The sequence below is a fragment of the Clarias gariepinus genome, chromosome 3 (assembly GCF_024256425.1).
Source record: "Clarias gariepinus isolate MV-2021 ecotype Netherlands chromosome 3, CGAR_prim_01v2, whole genome shotgun sequence".
NCBI classification, from domain to species: domain Eukaryota; kingdom Metazoa; phylum Chordata; class Actinopteri; order Siluriformes; family Clariidae; genus Clarias; species Clarias gariepinus.
Window position 1 is genome coordinate 15,498,271 of NC_071102.1, and position 17,703 is coordinate 15,515,973.

At 37.9% G+C, this 17,703-nt stretch overlaps 1 protein-coding gene across 2 annotated transcripts in view; it reads right to left on the minus strand.

Annotated features, from left to right (window-relative positions):
• Window positions 1-7,183: 7,183 nt before the first annotated feature.
• The window catches only part of lcor (ligand dependent nuclear receptor corepressor), a 126,823-nt gene continuing 116,303 nt past the window's right edge, over window positions 7,184-17,703 (minus strand). For both annotated transcript variants that reach the window (XM_053491573.1, XM_053491574.1), the window contains exon 4: window positions 7,184-16,885. In XM_053491573.1, the coding sequence (XP_053347548.1) occupies window positions 15,865-16,885 (1,021 nt within the window). In that variant the 3' untranslated portion in view covers window positions 7,184-15,864. The remainder of the gene's footprint in view (window positions 16,886-17,703) is intronic.

The following is a 17,703-nucleotide window of genomic DNA, read 5'->3' on the forward strand; positions in this document are numbered from 1 at the left end:
CAGGCTCTGTTTGGACACTCTTTATTTTTCAACAGCGCTTCTGGTGGCCCACAATGGGGAGGGACGTTTCCAGCTTTGTGGCAGCCTGCGACATCTGCACCCGCTGCAAACCCAACAACCGCCCACCGGCCGGCCTTCTCAGACCCTTACCCATACCTCACCGGCCCTGGTCGCACATCTCGCTGGATTTCGTAACGGGCCTACCCTCATCTGATGGGAACACATGAATCATGACCATCGTTGACCGTTTTTCCAAATCCGTCCACCTGGTTCCACTCCCCAAGCTTCCCTCTGCCAAGGAGACTGCTGAACAGCTAATCCTTCATGTTTTCCGTCTCCACGGTCTCCCCTCTGACATAGTATCAGATTGTGGCCCTCAGTTCACCTCACGCTTTTGGAGAGCCTTTTGTAAACTCATCGGGGCCACCCCTAGCCTGTCTTCCGGCTTTCATCCCCAGTCCAATGGCCAGACAGAACGCAAGAACCAAGCTATGGAAATCGCCCTCCGGTGTATGACCACCCAGGATGCCACTACCTGGAGCAAGTTCCTACCATGGATCGAGTACGCTCACAACTCTCTGCCGTCTGCCGCCACAGGGCTCTTCCCATTCCAGTGCTGTTTGGACTACCAACCACCGCTGTTTCCCTCTCAGGAGGAGGAGGTAGAGGTCCCCTCGGCGCAACATTTTGTCCGCCGCTGCAAGCGGACGTGGTTACGAGCCAGACGATCCCTACTGCAAGCGTCCAGATCGTACAAGAGACAGGCTGACCGCCACCGCTCCAAGACTCCCAGGTATCATGTGGGAGACAGAGTCATGCTCGCCACCAGGGACATCCCCCTAAGGACACTTTCACGCAAGCTCTCTCCACGTTTCATTGGCCCATTCACAATAACCAAGCTAATCAATCCATGCGCTGTCCGACTTTTACTCCCTTCATCCATGCGACGCATTCATCCCACCTTCCACGTGTCCCAGCTATGACGCATCGCAAACTGTCCTCTTTCGTTTTTCGACTACAGCTCTGCTTAGTGTTTGTTTTGGCTCGTCGCCCACGCTGACGGATTACACGGCTTTGGACTTCCGCTCTCGCCCCTCGACTACGACCCAGATTCGCCCTTCTACTGCTACACTGCTCCTTATCTCTTTGCTCTGCTCGCCCAACGCCTCACAGAACCACCTGCCTCTCTGCACCTGGATCCATCTCTCCGCCTGCTCGTTCTCATCTCCTGACACAAAGTGTTGACTCTAGATATTCAGTCACTTGATCGAGTTCTGTGGAGTCAGATGACAATCCAATCAAAGTTGATAACTCTGGGAGATTATTGATAAACCTCTGTGTGGTATTTGATGTGAACGTACGTTTAAGGCGGTAGCGTGGTGCTGTGCATACATTATTACTATGACACACTTTAATCGAGACAAGACAGTGATCTGAGATAACTTCAGACTGTTGAATTGTAATTATGTATCTTATACTTAATCCGAAGGATAATATTAAGTCCAAAGTGTGACCTGCTTTATAAATGGGTCCGACTACACACTGATTTACTCCTACTGAGTCCAATATGGACATAAATTCTGTTCTCAGAGGGTCTTCTGGATTCTCAAAAAGAAAATTAAAATCTCCAGTAATTAACACTTTGTCAATAACAACAATACGAAAAAACAGCAGGGAGACTATTACTTACAATTCCGCAGCGCAAGAGACAGAAAAAACCTTGGCTTAGTTGTGATGACATGATGCTCGGCGTTAAAACAAGATGCATATGCCTGCTACAGACTTGTTCTTTTTCCAAGTCAAAATTTATAAAAAAAAAATCTTTGCTCCTCTTGCAGAACACTCACAAACCGCGTTACTTACATGGTTTCACTGTATACCCATATGGACTGGGTATTGTGTAAGGATTGAAAGAATGCCACATAATTTGTTGGAAATTCAATTCAATTCAATTCAATTTTATTTGTATAGCGCTTTTAGCAATTTTCATTGCCGCAAAGCAGCTTTACATAGTCAAAAGAATTATTTAAGTTTGTATGAAATGTGAATTTGTATGAATCAAAATGGTCAGTTTGTCCCTGGTGAGCAAGCCGAGGGCGACAGTGGCAAGGAAAAACTCCCTGAGATGGTAATAGGAAGAAACCTTGAGAGGAACCAGACTCAACAGGGAACCCATCCTCATTTGGGTGAAACAGAAAGAGTAAATGATCTGCATTTATACAGTGTGTAGGGTGGGAGGCAGTTCAGCTATAATAGCTGATGTTAATTGATGTTAATATGGAGTCCAGGTAGTTATTGAAGACCCAAGTCCAGGTAGTTATTGAAGACCCAATGAATGAAAATTATTAACCTACAGATGGCTGAATTCAAAGACACCTTAAAAATTATTAATGGGAGGTTAGCCCATTTAGTCCATGTTTGTCCATGCAACAGGTTAGTCCATTTTGCTGAAAATAAAGAAGGTATAAAGAAGTTAAAGGTCATTTTATAGTGTCCAGCTCTCCTAAAGTCTCCTGGAATCTCCTCCATGATCTTTAGAATGTACTGGGAGACACAGCAAACCTTCTGACAATGGCATGTATTGATCTGCTATTCTGGAGAAGTTGGACTACCTGTGCAACCTCTGTAGGGTCCAGGCTACCGGCAGTGACACTGACCCTAGCTAAAATGCAAAATAAATGAAAAATGGTAAAAAAAAAATGAGGAGGGACAAAATGTTATTAGCCTCTAATTGTAAAACTTATTCCTGTTTTGGGGGTGGTCTCATTGTTGCACCTCTAGTTCACCTGTTGTTAATTTTATCAACACCAAAGTGATTCACCAGATCAATCTTCTTTGTCTTTCGGCTGTTCCCTTTCAGGGGTCGCCACAGCGAATCATCTGCCTCCATCTAACTCTATCCTCTGCATCCTCTTCTCTCACACCAACTAACTTCATGTCCTCTCTCACTGCATCCATAAATCTCCTCTTTGGTCTTCCTCTAGACCTCCTGCCTGGCAGTTCCAACCTCAGCATCCTTCTACCGATATATTCACAATCACTCCTCTGAACATGCCTAAACCACCTCAATCTGGCCTCTCTGACTTTATCTCCAAAACATCTAACGTGGGTTGTCCATCTGATAAACTCATTCTTAATCCTATCCATCCTTGTCACTCCCAAAGAGAACCTCAACATCTTCAGCTCTGCTACCTCCAACTCTGCCTCCTGTCTTTTCTTCAGCGCCACTGTCTCTAAGCCGTAGAGCATCGCTGGTCTCACCACTGTCCTGTACACCTTTCCTTTCATTCTCGCTGATACTCTTTTATCACACAACACACCTGACACTTTTCTCCACCAATTCCAACCTGCCTGTACCCGCCTCTTCACCTCCTTTCCACACTCTCCGTTGCTCTGGACCGTTGACCCCAAGTACTTAAAATCCTGCACCTTCTTTACCTCTGCTCCCTGTAGCCTCACCGATCCTCCTGGGTCCCTCTCATTTACACACATGTATTCCGTGTCGGCAGAAGGGGCACGGCGTGGAGCAGCTACGGCAGAGACGAGTGCTCCAACAGCTGGCAGGCGAGCTCATTGAGCAGATCGGCACATGCCGGGCCACAGGGGATCACGAATGCATGCAGACCCTGCTGGAGTTGGGTGAACGGCTCCAGGGCCAGCTCAATAAGGAAAGCCCAGAACCTCCAGTCAGCCACGCTACGGATCCAATTGTTCCAGTGAGCCCCGTTGTGGGCTCTGATCTCCAAGAGAGCCAATTGGAGGGCTCCAGTCTCCTAGAAAGCCCTGTGGAGGGCTCCAGTCCCCTAGAAAGCCCCATGGTGGGCTCTAAAAACCCGACAGGTATGAGCCTGATTCGCCTCTGTCCAGCTTTGGCGAGCTTCCTCCTCTGCCATACTTTGCCGACGTCAAGCCTCTGCCCTCTGACAATACAGCTCCAATTTACGTTACGTGGGTGTTAATGTTCCAAGGTTCTTGGTGTCCCTAGCTCCTGGTTTGTTTTGTTTTTTGTTTGGTTCTGTGTACGTACTGTTATGTTTAGTTATCTGTTATGTATTTTATGTTTATGTCCTAGCCTGTGCTTAGCCTAGCCTGTGCTTAGTCTAGCCTGTGCTTAGCCTAACCTGTGCTTAGCCTAGCCTGTGCTTAGCCTAGCCTGTGCTTAGCCTAGCCTGTGCTTAACATAACCTGTGTTTAGCCTAGCCTGTTTTATATCCTAGCTTGTTTAATACCTTGGCCTGTTTAGTTATGTCTTGCTTGTAGTCTTGTTTAGCTCTTGGTTATGTTTTACTACATGTTTTGGTTAGTTCTTTGTGTAGTTTAGTTTCCGTCTAGTTTAGCTCCTTGTTGTAATTGAACTCCTGAATCCAATGGTTCAGTCCCTTAGTTCCTTAACATGAGAGGGTATATATATTTTCACCTCTGCTAGTATGCCTTCCTCAAAACCCACACATAGCACCCGTTACAAGATGAACGTCATGAAAAGGATCAAATGATATTTTTGACAATTGCATGTTTAATTGCATATGTTTTGTTCTGATAGCTTCATGTTAATTTATTTAAGCTTATATTTTGCAATCATTTTGTATGTTCCTCAATTCCATGTGCAAAATAATTTAACAATATCAGGCAATACCTTTTAGCAATGTCATATGTTACTCATCTTTGTAGCTATGTCAATTCCACATCAGAATCTGGTTTCTCTCTATTGCTAGTGGTTGCTGGATTCTACTTTTGTTTATCTTGCATCTAGTTTGTGGATTTTTTATTTATTTTACCATTTATTATTATATTATTATATACCTTATATTATTTACCTTATTTTTTTCACTTCATTATGTGTATATTACTCTCTTTGCTCTTGGAGCAGTCTCTGGCATAATAATTTCCTCCGGGATTAATAAAGTTTTATCTCGTTGTTTAATTTTAAGCATAGCCACATAACCCGTGCAAAAGGGTTGCACAAAAGAAAATGAGAATGATGGTCTTTGATTTCATGTCATGTGAGGTTTTCCTAGCTACCACTGCCGTTGGCTTGCTTATTAGGGTGTCACTTATTAGGCCGTTGGCTCGCTTATTGGGGTGTCATCAGCTTTTTCATTCAACAGCTCACAGGTTCAGCCATGGACTGGGCGACAGCTGTTTGGGGCACAGGCGGGGATATCACGTTCAGCTACGGGAGGTTCTTCAAGGCCCTTCCCGCAGTTTTCGAAACATCCAGATCACGGCAGGTCTGGAGAACAACAGCTACTGAGGCTACGCCCTGTTGCCGATTATGGCATGAAGTTCCGGGTGTTAGCCGCGGAGAGCGGCTGGTGTGCGAAGAGTTTGTTAGCCAGGTTTGGACTTTTGGATGGACTTTAGCCAGAAATTCAACTAGAACTCGCTTGCCAGGATGCTGGCATGTCTCTCGATGTGTCTCTCGAAGTGCATTAACCTGGCTATCAAACTAGATCAGCACCTCCACTACCTGCGACGTCACACTCCACCAAAAATGCAGCTGAAACGACATGAGTTCAGCCACAGCGACAGCCTCAGTAAGCGTACTCCAGACCACCACAAAGGGGCCCTTCCGGAACCAATAGACGTAAGCACTCCCCGTTTATCGGCAACAGAGAGATGGCGGAGAAAGACGTCGGGGTTGTGCCTAAACTGTGAGGAGGATAAACACAGAGTCAACACCTGTCTGTTACTGAAAGTAACACAACTCACACCACCTCGCACACACTATCCTTTAAAAGCACACATATCATATATGTCTGTTTGTCATAACAAATGTCATAACATTTGGATGGTCATAACTTAAAACAATCGCCTCTTGAATTAATGTCAGTGCCTTTGTGGTTAATTTTTCCCGGTCACACCGACGAGTAAAAATTTTTTGTGCTTCCTCAGTTAGATCAGTTCGTCGTGCTGAGTCTACCCTGGCTCAGCTCCCACAACCCCAATTTTGATTGGGCTAACTTGCGCATTATATCCTGGGCCCCTAGATGCGCAAAATTATGTAAACCGTCGGCATTGACGGTCCAAACTTTTAACATTAAAAGTCAGAGGGGCTCCAGCAGAGGCTCATCAGCAGGTCCATGTCTCCCGCTTCGGTAGGTTTCTTTTTTATAAAGAAAAAAGGCAGGGGGTTACGACCATCTATTGATTACCGCAGTCTCAATGCGGTTACAGTAAAATACAAGCACCCAACCAACTCTGAGGCGCTTCCATTTTCACTAAACTTGACCTCCGCAGCCCATATAACCTTGTTCGTGTGTGAAAGGGCCATGAATAGAAGACTGCGTTTAGGGTTCATGAATGACGTATTCCGGGATATGTTTAACCATTTTGTTAAAGTATACTTGGATGATATCCCAGTATACTCACGGTCATATTCCGATCACGTCCGTCATGTATCCTCCGTCCTTAACCGCCTGCACAAACATGGGCTGTAAGCGGAGAAATGCGAATTCCACAAGCGGGAGATTGCATTACTTTTATCGCATTGGGCCACAGGGGGTCGAAATGGAGGCGACCAAGGTCGTGGCGGTGCAACAATGGCCAGAACCTAAGTCAGTCAAGACGCTTCAGAGTTTTCTTGGGTTTGCCTATTTCTATTAGCGGTTTATTCGGGGCTTCAGTACTGTTGCAGCACTGCTCAATTTCTAACTATTTATAAAAGTGATAAATAAAAGTTAATAAATTAGGCCTACAGAATATTGGAACAATACAAAAACTTGCAATTTTAACAGGGATGTGCAGGCACATTTTATATCCACTGGTACATTACTGTTAAAATTGCAAGTTTTTGTAATGTTTCAATAATCTGTTAATTATTTTTTTGTTATAAATCACTTTAATCGATCAAGCTGCTAAATGTTCCTTTGTAGATATGCTAGTATTTCTGCATTTTAGGCATTTCAGACTGTTGTTGTTCCTGAAAATTATTTCTATAAAAATAACTGCAGAAAAATTACATTATTCTTATGGTCTGCTATTTATAAAATTTTTATTAGCTTTCTGAATGTAGTAATGTTGCAAGGATGCATAAAAAACAAACATAAGACATAATTTGTTTGCACAACAAAATTTATTAGAACAATTGCTAAAGTTGCAAATTAATAAAAAAATAACTTAATAAAACTCTTACATTAATAAAACAGTTAAATATGCCAAAGGACAAACAATGAAAGTAAAAAAATAATAAGTCAACAGTTGCAATAAATCTGCATTCACACAGAAAAACAAATAATAATAATAATTAAACCAATACAATTATTGTCCTTTTCAGTACCCAGAAATCAGACATAAGTAATAGCGGAACTTCCACAATACAAGAAAATAAATAAATAAAGTACATTAATAAAATGACAGGGAAAATTCCCAAACCACTTGATAATACATTTACCTTATAAAATTGTAAACAGTAAATCTGAAAATGAGGTCTGTTCTGGCCATAAAATTAATGTCTGAGGCTTGGGTTAACAGTGTATAAGTATTATAGCATAAATGCAATCATGTGGAAGTTTAGTTTTTTTAATTCTATGTTTTTTTTTTTGTTGTTGCAAAAAACCTACTATAAATCATCTGATCATAGTGGGTCTTATTATAAGGCAAATACAACCTCAGACAACCAACAACATTACTTTTTTTTTTTTACTGTGCCATTGTTTACTTAACAAACTTAAGCCAAAAAAAAAAAACATGTGGGCAATACCAAGTACCCTCTTACTGCTTCTGCTTAAGTTGTAGCCAGGTGCTGCCAATAGTCAGCCCTTAATTAATTTAACAGCAGCAGGCATGCCAAGGCAAAGGCATGTTCTTAGGCTACGTTTACACTGCAGGTCTCGATGCCCAATTCTGATTTGATGCCTATATCTGATTTTTTTGACCGTCTGTTTACACGTTCTTTCAACTATGACTCATATCCAATACACGTGTTTACACTTGCCATGCCATCTGAAACATCGCGCATACTTAAAGGGAGGTTCTTGCGCTACACACTAGCCAAGATAGACGGTGAAGTATGCTTAACAATCTGCGATATATGCAAAGTTCGCAAAACGTCACCATGGTTTTAAAACGGAGGAGGAGAATAAAAACCGCATAACTGCAGCCTGCGCATATGCTTCATTTACCAAATACTGATTTCTTAATGTTATTTAGCCCAAATAAGCATTAAAAAAAGAGGGGGGGCGGGGCTGGGTGCTTTTCCTTTTCCATGTCACTTGCGATGTTATAATTCCACACGCTCTTCCACCGGAGAATAACATTACGTCATTAAACACTGCGGAAAGAAGTCGCAGTTTTAATGGCGTACAGAACGCAATGCCTCAGAAAATCCGATCTGTCTGTTTACACGACAATCACATTAGCACATATCTGATTTATATCTGATTTATTTCCACATATGAAGGAAGCCTAAAAACTATCTCAAAATATCGGAATGCATGCATTAGAGAAGCATTTGCTGCTACACATCAATTTAATAAGAGTTTAAAAACAATTTTCAAACAACTTGGAGTTCAATGTTCTACAGTGAGAAAAATTATTCACAAGTGCAAAGCATTCAAAACAGTTGCCACTCGTTCAGGGCGTGGACATCTGAGCACATTCACCCCAGGGTCAGACCATAAAATGCAGAGTAATAAAATAATCCTAAGAGCTACATCTCAGATCCATCAGGCCCCACAGAGCATTCTATATGTTAGAAGCAGACTAAGAAATTATGATTTGTTTGGAAGGGTTGCCAGAATACCCAACCTCAAATGTATACCCAGTGTCATGCACAACAGTGGAGGGGTGATGATTTGGGCTTGTTTTGCAGCCACAGAACCGGGGCCCTCTTCCAGTTACGGAGTCTACCATGAACTTTTGTGTATAGCAGAGTATCCTAGAGGCAAATGTAATGTTTTCTGTCTGAAAAGCTAAAGCTTGGTCGAAATTGGGTCATGCAACAGGACAATAATTACAAACTTACTCTCCAATATGTGATTGATAAAGTCATAATTTAAATGCTTACTTCAAGGTATTGCTGCTAAAGGTGGATGTATAAGCTCCTGAATCATGGGGGTACAGTACTTGCCCACATTTTTGTTTTACTCTTTTGCTTTATTTTTGTTAAATGAATAATGACAGTGAAAAACAGTTACAGTTTGTTTTTGTTTGTGTCATGTTGTGTTTGCCTAATACCAAGACCTGCTTGATCAGATTATTTTTTATTATGTTTTTACACAAAAACACATAGAATTAAAAGAGAGTAATAACTTTTGCACATGACTGTATATTCTCAGGTAGGTAGATAAGTAGGTGGGTGGATCAGTAGGTAGGTAGGAAGGTAGATGGATGGATAGATCTATTACCTTTTTCTGGTTTAGTTTCAGACAGTTTCCTAAACTGAAACGATTACATTAATAGAACAAAGATCTATTAAGAATTATAGCTGGCTATAAGCAAACTTGCTTAAACACACTATTATGGTGAAAAAAAAAAAACCTTGCATTTAAAATTAGTATTAGGAGTAGCTGGATCACTTTAAAAAGTTGCCTTATACTGAATCAGCATAGTACATGAGGTACAGTGTTTACAGGGGACTATAAATGCAGCTGAATGAGTGGCCAAACACTGGTCTGGAAAAAAAATCCAATTTATACTTTATTTGTTTTTAATATTTGCTTATTTGTTCAATTGACTGCAAATATGGATGTTAGTCCCTGAGGGGTTGGAGGTCATGATTCTTTATTTTATAATTTATTTATTTATTTATTTTTTTTTACATCTTTTTAATGACACAACCATATCTACAGTACAACAGAAAGTACTGTATACAGCAGTTTTAGCCAGATGTTTAAAGGAAAACTTAGGTACCTAGGTACTATCGTCAATGTAAGCAAGATATATGAAATTTGCCTTAGAGCATTATGTTATACCTGTTGCACCCATTAGACTCTACAGTTATTTTAAGGTGTACACTCATTTACCATGCAAATTACTGTCCATGAAAGTAATTAAACAGTACTTATCCATTGTTACTAAATGAGTACCCTCTGCAAGTAAGTATAACGATGTAATTTGGATTTTTTTTGACAGAAAACATAAATGTGGTCATATTTTCATCAGAAAAAAGATAAAATTTTACTCTCTACATATATTTATATTATTATAAAAATTAGGTACCAAACTTTACTGTTGCTCATGGAAGTTTTTATAGATAAGGGGCTTTTTAACTTTTACTTAGATGCAAAAAGAGGAAGGACAAAGAAAAACTAAAACAATGTTGTAAATGGGCTAAACTAAGGTAATATGAGCTCTGATCGAATAGACTATTATATTCCCTGAATTAAATAAGAACAAGGTCCACCCCCTTTGCTGAAGACGATTTGAGTATTCATTTTATATTAGCCATTGCACAGGCAAACTCATTTATACATATGTAAAATGTGCATGTTAATCCAAAGTTTTCCCTATGCTTACTTTGAAATAAATGGAATGTCTACACACAATCAAGACTGGTATGATGGGACAACAAATCAATTCCCCAACCATTTGCATTATGTTTATATACATATTGTGTGTTTAATTAGCTTTACAGTAAAGCAAATAAAATAACTATGACAGTAAATACACAAGTGCCCTAACCACCCACAGATTGTGTGCTGATTATTTCTATTTTATTAACCACTTTTGCTAAGGTAAATAATAGAATTAAGGATAAGAATACATGCAAACATTCTAACATGCTTTAAAAGGAAAACCATCAAATGCTATATGGCCTCTTAAAACCTGTATTATGAAAATTGCATTATGAACATTATAAGCGTAATTTACTTGGGATGTAGCCAAATATGAAGGATAATGTTCCTTTGAAAGGATAATGTTCCAAATGAATAAAAATAAACATACAAATATGAGGTACATTACTCTTTTTTGCTTACTTGACAGAATGCCTCACAATGGGATAAGGCATGTACAAGCATGGACTGGAATCCTGCAGAATAAAACTAAGAAAATCACGAGAGCTCTAGCTTTTGCAGGCATGGCAGATCTCAGAAAACTCTCATTAAATCTTCTTCTACGTTTATATTAATCACTATATATATTCACTTTTCCCTTAGCAGTATCTACAATAAATGTTAAATGAGAAATCATTCTATACAGTGTGTACCTGTTTACCATAGACTATATTTTTCAAAACTGGAATTGTGGATAGTATGGGAGAAAACGTGATGTGGCCTTAACCATAGCATGGTCTGGTTTGCGTATTTTGCCAACTGCTGATCATTTGAAATTTTTGCACACTGTAGAACAAAAAAGAATTTAAAAATACAAAGTCAAGCTTTTAGGATGTTCCACAATCGCAGAAGGCCACATTGGGTAGCACTCCTGTTAGCCAAGAAGTAGAAAATAAGACTCGACAGCTGAATATTAGTATACTGTTTTTAGGTTGAGTGTGCTACATTTTTAGTCAATAAACAAAATGACACATTTGCTATGAATTTTCCTTCAAATGCAAATGATCTAATCTTTTGACCATTAAAATGGTTGCAAAGGTGAGGTAGCAGAGAATAATGATTATTATTATATAGTCCATAGGCAAGGCTGGAATAATAATATGCAGCTTGACGTCAAAGAACAAAGTTCAGATTTCACAAGATTCTAGATGACAAAAAAGTTTTTGGATGTTTCATTTAAAAAATATGATGAAATGGTCAAAGAGGACTGGTCCGTACAAGTTTGCAAATGTGCTCCATGAAGAAATATTTGTCCCTGTCTATTACAGTATCTACAATATAAGTAATAAGTAATCACAAAAGATGTTCTTCACTTTTTCATGACAAACTATAAGCTTATGTATTCATAGCAAGATTTTTTTCAAACAGATTTGCAACTTTATTTTATTAGAAACTTATAATCTGCTGTTCACTGAACTATCAATCATTCTGTCTTAAGGAAAGAGTTATGTATTGACATGGTTTTTGTAATACTGTATAATTTATTTAACACTTAACTGCTCCCAATAGGACAGGTGAGGAAACTAATGGTCTGTGATAAAAGGCATGTAATATTTAATTTTGCATGGCTTTAGATGGTTGCTTTTGTACCAGCTTACGTAAAGGACAAAAAGCTTCTTCATTTCTTTTGCTTTGATTTTTGTGACCATAAATTTGTATATACTGTACAGGTTGGGTTGGGCCGATTCAAATACTAACTGTTTAACCAGCCCTAGTTGACTATTTTGTCTATGTACCCCAAATAGTTCATACATTTGTCCAAAGATACAGTATGTATCATACTTCCAAATTATAATATTTGAAAGGTATGTACGAAAAGCTGCATCAAAAAAAGACTTGGGTTTAGTAAAGTATGTATTTAAAAGACATTCTGCATTTCATTAAAGAAACATGACAAAAAATACACTTTTATAAAACACTACACGTTTGTATTAGAAATACAACACATCTGTTTCAGAAACAAAATGTACAGTAAAGTCCTGATTTGTACAATTAGCAGCTCTAAAATGGTCTGACCTGAGGTAACTGGATATGCAGCTTTGAGCAAAAAATGACAATCTGAGATGTTAAAAGCAAAAATAAATCATGTATGATATAGAAAGTGAGGTAAGAACAGAGATTTTTTGTAGTTATCTAGTGCCCAATGGTATATACAACCAAAAGTTTACATTTTCAGTTTTAATGTATTCATTTAGAACACGTGTCCAGAAGTGTAAGCGTTAAATAAAAATATATTAAATACACAATGGCTTATATTTTAGATAAAACAAAGCCTAAAAAAGTTTGACAATTCCAACAAGCCAATATACATACAGTGCAAAGGTAAATTTTTAGACCATTTTTTTCCCCCAAATTCTGTTTCATATCACACTCATCATAAAATAGATTCATATCCATTTTTCCCCTCGTAATTCTACACACAATATTCTCCGATAAGAACTGAAGTGCTATTTCTATAGTCTATAGTTTTTGTAATAAATTAGCAAAACATTCCAAACACCTGTTTTTACCTTGTCCATGGGAATTCTTGTGTGTAGAATGAAGAGAAAAAAAAGATTTTAATGAATGCTAAGATGAGTGTGACAACAAAATGTGTAGAAAAAAAAGGGTCTAAAAAATTTTCATTGGCACTGTATATCTACACATCTATAACATAGTATTTATTTAAAAGTTAACTTTTACATAAGTAATTCTGAATGTGAAAGAGCCCCACACGTTTGTGTATTCCAAGGCTGAGGTATACCAGTTGCACAAAGACGGCCATATGTTTATACTTATATATCGAAACACTACTAATACACAGAAGTCTGTCATCCTATGACTGACAAATATTGCAGCCCCTTTAGTTGCATTTATCCTGAGATAAACATTGTTGAAGGCTACAGCTATATTATGTGTATATATATATATATATATATATATATATATATATATAAAACAAAGAAAACAACAACAAAAACATTTAAATATAAATAGTGTGATCTTTTACAAACCCTTTTAAAGCTCAACTACATTCATATGCAATGCATGTAACATCTTGACAGCCAGAAGACTATCAAAAGAGGTGTGTACAGCAGATTAAGATAACGGTAACCCTAAAACATTAAAAAAAAAATAATAAACTACGTAAAAACCCCATGCACTGCATGCAAATTTGATGCCTACAAATTAGGTAAATTTTTACTTTTATTGTTGTGTTTATGCCATACGTAATATGTATTTGTGTATGCATATGTATATGTGTATGTGTGGTGAGCACTGGGGTGAGTTTTGATACGTAAATAAAAGGATACCTTTTTCCTCCAAAAAAATGTCTACAAATACAATATTAAAGTTGTCAACCAGTGTAGATTAAAAATGTAAATAGGTTTGGGTCAGAGCTGCAGTATTTTGGTTATTAAGACAAATGTTTCACCCTTTGTTTACTCATACCATATACTACCTAACCTGCTGCTGCAACATATATTATAAACACTTGCTTCCAAGTGTCATTTACAAAAAGTGCTAATCTTAGAGGTTTTTCTGCCAAACTTTTCATTTAAAGGTCTACTTTAAACGCTGCACTAGTTTATATCATTAATGGCTTAGCTAGACCTGACAGACTTCTTACATACAGTCCTACAACAGACAATATTGTCTGTTTTTCCTTAATTTTATCTAAATTATCATCTTTTAATTTTTAATGACAAAAATCATTTTACATAGTGGTTTAAATTTGTCTCAGGTATCCTAAGATTCTGTGTAAAATAATGTACAGAGGTGGTCTTATTATTATTATTATTATTATGATAATTTAAATTACATTTAACATGAATTTCTTTATATGCACAACATTATTCCACAACATTACTCCATTAGAATTAGTGCCTAATATTAACAACCCTAATAAGAAAGTATTAAAATGGCAAAGCTTTTTAGGTTTGAGGTAACTAATGAGACAGCAGAATATTAGCTTTTACTTTCTGATATAATCTATACCCAATCTGTCAAACTAACATAAAACAATATCTGCTCCCAAAGTCTTCTTTTAACAGTGGGACAGTGAACTGTAATATCTTCAACCCAGCACTGTGGCTGGGGGATTGCTGGTCACCATTTGTGTTTCATTGGCCAATTGGGGTTCTTTCTTTTTTAGAACATTGACAAATAGTTAGACTATGGCCAATGGTTCTGCTAATCCATCCTTTCTCAGTTTCAAAATGGCTTGCTTTTGTTTATTGTTAAAAGCAATACATAAGTAAAATACAATTGAATTGCCCCATATATAACTGCCTGATATCTAAGTTCATTTATACTCTGTTCAAATACTATGTTAATTTATACTTGTATCATGAATACAAGAAATTTCATGATTTTAATTACTTAAACAGTGGGCGCAGTAAAAAGATCACATTGCTCTAGGTTGTGTAAAAGATCTAGATGTAAATATCTGAAGCTAAGTATCTGTCTTATTCAACTTTTGATCTCTAACCCAAATGTCTTCGATGTATGTCAAAAACTAAATAACTGGCCTTGCCATTCAAATACTTTCAGAGGAGACTGTACATACCCGTTTATAGTAAAAAATAAAAAGCCAGCATTGGTGTTTAAAATTATGTCCTCCTCTCAAAATATGAGGCTTTCATTGGAGTACAGTTTTAATAGCACATGTTCACACATGCGCAGTTCAGTGGGTAATGCAAATATTGTTGAGGTAATTACGTCACCAAAGTATCACCAGTATCACCAGTATCTGGCAAGTCCCAGAAAGTCCAGTGTAAACAAAAAACAGAAAAAAAACTTTTAATACTTAAATCATTCTTCCAAAATTTAAATTTTTCTTAAGCAACATGTTTAGAAAAAAAACATGGATATCTTAGTTTTTATGTAACAGGCCATACATGGTAAATAGACAGTTATATAAACAAAAAGAAAGAAAGCAGATACCTGATGTGTGTCACTGGAAAAATTAAAAGTTTAAATTAATGTATACTACAAACATGTAGCATAAGAAAGGGATGTGTAAGATAAAAGGGAAAATATTCATTTTTGTGTTATTTCTTTGACTTGCTAACTGTGAGCCATGTTACTGCCCCCACTATTATATTAACTGCATGTAACATAGGGAATGAAATCAGATAAATGGGGTAAGTAGAAAGTTAAAACTTCATAATACTTATTTTTGTCTCATACAAAATATCTTTTGTATCCCTTGTGGCTTAAAAAAAACAACTTAAAACTGCTTGGAGTTGCATTGTAGTTGATGCACTTACCCATATGCTGCCAAGCAAATTGGCACAGTTTAAGCCCTGCCCTTTCAGTAATATGTTTTATTTTGTTGCAACATGGTGTATTTACTAATATTTTTTCCTAACACATAAAATGCATCCTCTTACACTGTGCTAGATTTGGCAGCTGTTGCTGATGTAGATTTGGTTCCTGCTGTAATTGCAGAGTCTTGTCCATCTATAGTCATCATCATTTTAAGCTTCTTTTTTGGTGGATTTTTTAATGTTCCTAACCTCTCTTTCACCTTGTACTCCAGAGTACTATGAGGAATACCATAAATGTTCTGTGCCTTTGAAACACTCATTTTCCCACTCATCACCACACCAATAGCTTCTTCAAGGATCTCACTATTATACTGGCGATACCGTCCCCTTTTTTTGCGTGGCTGTTTGGAGACTAATGAATCTGCTTCTGGATCTGAGGCTGGATACTGAGTTCCAGATGTCGATTGATCAGCATCAGTACCTAAATACTCACTTACTCCACTCCCTTCAAAGAGGCTTCCAAAACCAGCTATATTACTCCGTTTAGGCAAAATGACCCTAAGCCTCCTGCTGAGAGAATTATCAGTCTGCACACTAGCCATAGTATGGGAGCTGTAATTACAGATATCACTGGAGTTACAGGAGAGATCCATACCCTTTACCTGTGGAATCTTCAGATCAACTGGAGTGGAGCTTCTTGCATCTTTCTTTGTTGGAATGGGAAATACATCTAATGACTTGCTATGGCAAACACTGGTGCTTTTGGTAAAGGTTCCATGATTTTCTAAGACATGTGGAAGATTTTTTAGATCACTAAGATGGCAGGTGGCCGGTTTACACTCTAGTACACCATCTTGTCGTGGTTTCTCCCAAAAGACATCAGAAAGTAGAGGATGTGTTTGACTGGAATTTAGAAACCCTACCGTCTCTAAGTTTGCTAAAGAAAGAGGTGTTGGTTGTCTAAGAAAGTGATGCTTCTGATTCAGGAGGTCCTCCTTTATAAAAAGTGATTTGGCAAGTAGAGGCTTAAAAGAGGCAGAGGAACTATGGTTTTCCCAGATGCTTTCTTGAAAGCCTTGTAGTATTAAACCATCCTTATCATCAGGTTCTTTGCAGTTTTGTTCAGTAATCACAGGTTGCCTAATAAGACAAAAATATTTTGTTAGAATATATTCTCAGAACATACATACATACATACATACATACATACTGTACATACAAACATACACTGTCTGGCAAAAAAGAGGGGCATTTCAGAAGGGTAAATTTTTTTAGCTGCATCAATCAAAAGAACAACTTAGGAATTTGAAAATACTGGATTAAAAGGTTAAGAACCCTTCATCACATTATCAAAGCCTGGAACGATAGTATCGAATCAGTCATGTAGATCACTTAAACCCTTGGTGAAGTTGAATGGTTCAAAAAACAACAACACTAAAAACCACAGCTATATTACATAGTGAAAGTAAGAGAATGGTTCACAAGTGTGTAATGTCTTGCCAAGTGTGTCAAGAGTTAATTTTTGACATTTCTTGCCTTTTTAATACGATTTAGACCATCAGTTGTCATGCGCAGAGGGAGGGTGGGTACGGAGCCAACAAACCTTTTAATTCTACTACAACTACTGTACAAATCCATATTATGGCAAGAAACACACAGGTAAATAAAGAGAAAAAAAACAGCCTATCATTACAATAAAGACCTTAAGGTTAGTCAATCCAAAAAATCTCAAGAATAATCACTTTAAATGTATCTCCAAGCGCGGTTTTTAAAACTATCAAATGCTATGATGAAACTAGCTTTCATGAGAATCATTCCAAGAGAGGAATGGTGCAGAAGATAAGTTTATTAGAATGACCATGCCCAAAATCCACCGACAAACAGCACAGTAAATTAGAACCCACAGAAATTCTTCTCAGAGTTCAAGCAGCAGACATATTTTAACACATACTGTACTG